Source organism: Suricata suricatta, chromosome 10 (genome assembly GCF_006229205.1).
Source record: "Suricata suricatta isolate VVHF042 chromosome 10, meerkat_22Aug2017_6uvM2_HiC, whole genome shotgun sequence".
In the NCBI taxonomy this organism is placed as follows: Eukaryota; Metazoa; Chordata; class Mammalia; order Carnivora; family Herpestidae; genus Suricata; species Suricata suricatta.
The window spans coordinates 56,782,582-56,786,093 of record NC_043709.1 but is presented as its reverse complement, the minus strand read 5'-3'; the positions used below and the strand labels follow the sequence as shown (position 1 = coordinate 56,786,093).

General features: G+C 46.0%; 1 protein-coding gene across 1 annotated transcript in view; it reads left to right on the top strand.

The window, feature by feature from the left end:
• The first annotated feature begins 3,441 nt into the window (after positions 1-3,441).
• COQ10A (coenzyme Q10A) overlaps positions 3,442-3,512 on the top strand; it is a 4,012-nt gene continuing 3,941 nt past the window's right edge. Inside the window, exon 1 of the mRNA XM_029955462.1 lies at positions 3,442-3,499. Within this exon, the coding sequence (XP_029811322.1) occupies positions 3,442-3,499 (58 nt within the window). The remainder of the gene's footprint in view (positions 3,500-3,512) is intronic.

The window sequence follows — 3,512 nt, the reverse complement described above, 5'->3', positions numbered from 1 at the left end:
GAATTGGAGTCAGGGGTTGAGCTGGGGTCACGTGCCTGGTTCTGGCGCAAGGGTAGAGGTGAACAAGGGAGGTTGCCAGCCGGGTTCTCTGAGCAGCTGGAAGGAGGAGGAAGGGCTACAAGAATTATTTTTAATATTATTCAGAGCACAAAAAGAGGATTTCCCAGTAGGGGAAAAAAAAGAGATATGATGTAGGTAACACAGATACGTCCAAATTTCAGGGAGATGCAAAGAATCTGGGAGAAGGAGGCCAGAAGTAGTAGCAAAGCCCTTCTACGAAGACAGTCCTGTGATTCAACTACTGAGTTACATTTGGATAAGTCTAGGCAGAATCCTGCCTGTTTTTAAGCCTCAGTTTTCATTCTTTTAATAAATGCTGAGGACTCAACCATTGTTGAATACATAGTATAGCCTTATCCTAACTTGTTTGGAAGTATAAACATAGAAGTGTCTATTTTTGTGGAACTCAGAACGTACATATACATATTAAACAACTAGAAAACATAGGATACATGCTATTTTACATGGCATTATGTGTTTGGAGTAATGTTCAGGGATGATGGGTTCAGTCAAAAGAAGGTCTTAGAGGAGGTGTGTTTTGAGTTAGTACTTGAAGGAAGTTATCAATGTAGAATGACAAGGAAATGGCAGGAAATTGGTTGTTCAAGTATGAGGAATGCACTAGGAAAAGTTTAAATGGCAGTAATTAGCTAATCTAATTAGTAGGGGGACAACAAGCAAATTGGCTTGGCAGGCCTATTGTACCTTGGGGATTCTGCGGCAGTTAACTCGGTTAAAGAATAGTTGTAATGAGGTCACGGTTCAGTCATGTATCCAGGTTAATTTCTGTCTTTTACCAAGCCACATCCTTTCTGCTCACTCTACGCAGCTGTCTCACATGTGTAAGTCCTTAGTCAGAGGCAGTTGGGTCCAGACAAGAAAGCAGGGCTGGAAAGAGTAAATCTGTCCCTCAAGGTCACATGACCATCTGAAAGTGGCTCCAGATTATCATCTTTGACCTGCAGGGAGATACTGTATCCTGGTGGTGCGGGCAGGGGAGCTGAAGGTAAAAGAAGAAATGTTAGAAGAGAAAAAGAGGCAAGATCATTCACCAATTTGGGGCTTCATGTATATATAATATTAAACGAGGATTAAAATACCTTCCTGACAGGAGCACCTGGGTGGCTCAGTCGGTTAAGCATCCATCTTCAGCCCAGGTCATGAACTCGCAGTCTGTGGGTTCAAGTCCCACATCAGGCTCTGGGCTGACAGCTCAGAGACTAGAGCCTGCTTCAGATTCTGTATCTCCCTCTCTCTCTCTCTGCCCTTACCCTGCTCATTCCGTCTCTCAAAAATAAACATTAAAAAAATACCTTCCCCACAAAATGTTAAATGTAAGCCAATGTTCAAGGGAGGGCTCCTGCTCCTTGAGATCCAAATAAGGTGGGCTCAAATTTTATTTACTTTTTAAATGTTTTTTATTTATTTTTTGAGAGACAGAGAGAGACAGCGTGAGCAGGGGAGGGTCAGAGAGAGAGGGAGACACAGAATTGAAGCAGGCTCCAGGCGCTCTGAGCTAGCTGTCAGCCCAGAGCCGGACGCGGGGCTTGAACCCACGAACTGTGAGATCATGACCTGAGCTGAAGCTGGACGCTTAACCAACTAAGCCACCCAGGTGCCGCTGGGCTCAAAATTTAAAGCAACCCAGGACACTTGACTAGCTCAGTTGGTAGAACATGTGACTCTTTATTTCAGGGTTGTAACTTTGAGCCTAATGTTGGGTACAGTGGAAGTCCCAAAATTAATGTCAATTAATACAATTAATGCTCCTCTCAAGGAGGATCAGGGGATGAAGGATTTATATCTGATTCCGGGCCCCTGTTTTTAGGCAAGATGTTTCTCTTCCATACCAATTAGATCTCAAAGGCAACACAGTCATTAATTACTTTATCCTCTTCCCCCTTCCATACATTACTTAAAGTTTTCCTGAATTTGGAAACGTGACCAAAGATTTGGAACCAAAGCAGAGGAAGGGCTTGCAGTGTAATAGCAAAAACATCTCTAAATGCAACAGCAGGCACCACCATTTTTTTTTAATTTATTTACTGAGAGAGAGAGAATCCCAAGCAGGCTCTGCATTGTCAGAGGAGAGCCTGATGCGGGGTTCAATGCCAGGATCCATCTCAGGGCCAAGATCTATCTTAGCAACGATCTCACCAATGGTGAGAGTGAAATCAAGAGTTGGATGCTTAATGGACTGAGCCACCCAGGTGCCCCAGGCGCCACCATTCTTTTGTTTGTTTGTTTTTAACCTTTTAAAAAAATGTTTTATTTTTGAGAGAGAGAAAGAGAAAGAGAAAGAGAGAGGAGACAAAGAACTCAAAGCAGAGCTCCAGGCTCTGAGCTGTCAGCACATAGCTTGATGGCAGGGCTCGAACTCGCCAACTGCAAGATCATGACCTGAGCCCAAGTCAGATGCTTAACCACTGAGCCACCCAGGCACCCTTGGCCACCACCATACTTAAAACATCATTCCTCTACTCCACCATGGGAGAATTTCAGTGGCTTTTGTACCCACTTAAATTGAGTCTCTCTCTTATTTTCCTTTTGTTCTTCCCACTTTTATCAAGAGCATTTCCCCCTACTGTATACAGTGACATATAGTATAGCAGTATAGTGACATTTCTTTGCCTGTGTTCCTGCCCATGAAGCCTCACCCTTCATCAAGTACACAGTTTTAGACAAAGACGTTTTTCTCCCTTAAAATTAACTCTGGTTCTTCCAACCCTGACTTCTTCCTATAAATATTTAAAAAGTATACCAAGTCTTAGCCCAGAGGTTGGAAGATTAATTTCCTTTCTTAAAGATGTACAGCATAGTACTAGGCACTAGCGGCTGCAAAGATGAATAGAACTTCTAACTATGAACAAGGAAGACTGTAATAAAGGCTCTAAAAGAGATGTTCAGAAGATCAACAGATTATCTGCCATTGACACGCCCACGAAGTCGCCTCTGTGCCTATGTATCAGTTCCGTGACCACAGACAGACTCGCCAAGTAATTTGCCTGACGACTTAATTCCTCTTGGACATCTCTGCAGCTTCTCAAACACTTACTCCTGCGCCCTTTCTCGATAAAGGTGTGATGAAACTACATCTCCCGAAAGGCCGCGTTGTCCCCTTCCTTCCTCCCACTCCCGGTTCCCAGCCATGGCAACGGCGTGACGTGGGGGTACTGGAGCTGCGGGAGCAGCGGTCGCGGCTTCAGTTCTAGTCTACCCGGCCGCCCGGGCGGGAGCAGGGTGAGAGTAGCCGCAGCCCCGGGCCGCTCCTGCTCTCGGAGATCCTGAACCCGCCCGGCGGCCGCTTCCTACCGCTTTTCCTCCAGAGCTAGGAAGGGGTAGCGGTTGTCAGAGCTGAGAAAACAAGGGAGGGTCGCGCGCATGGCCTCGGCGGGCGCGCGGCGGCTCCCAGCCGGGACGCGCGCGGCGGCCCAGCGCTGTTGCGGCTTCGC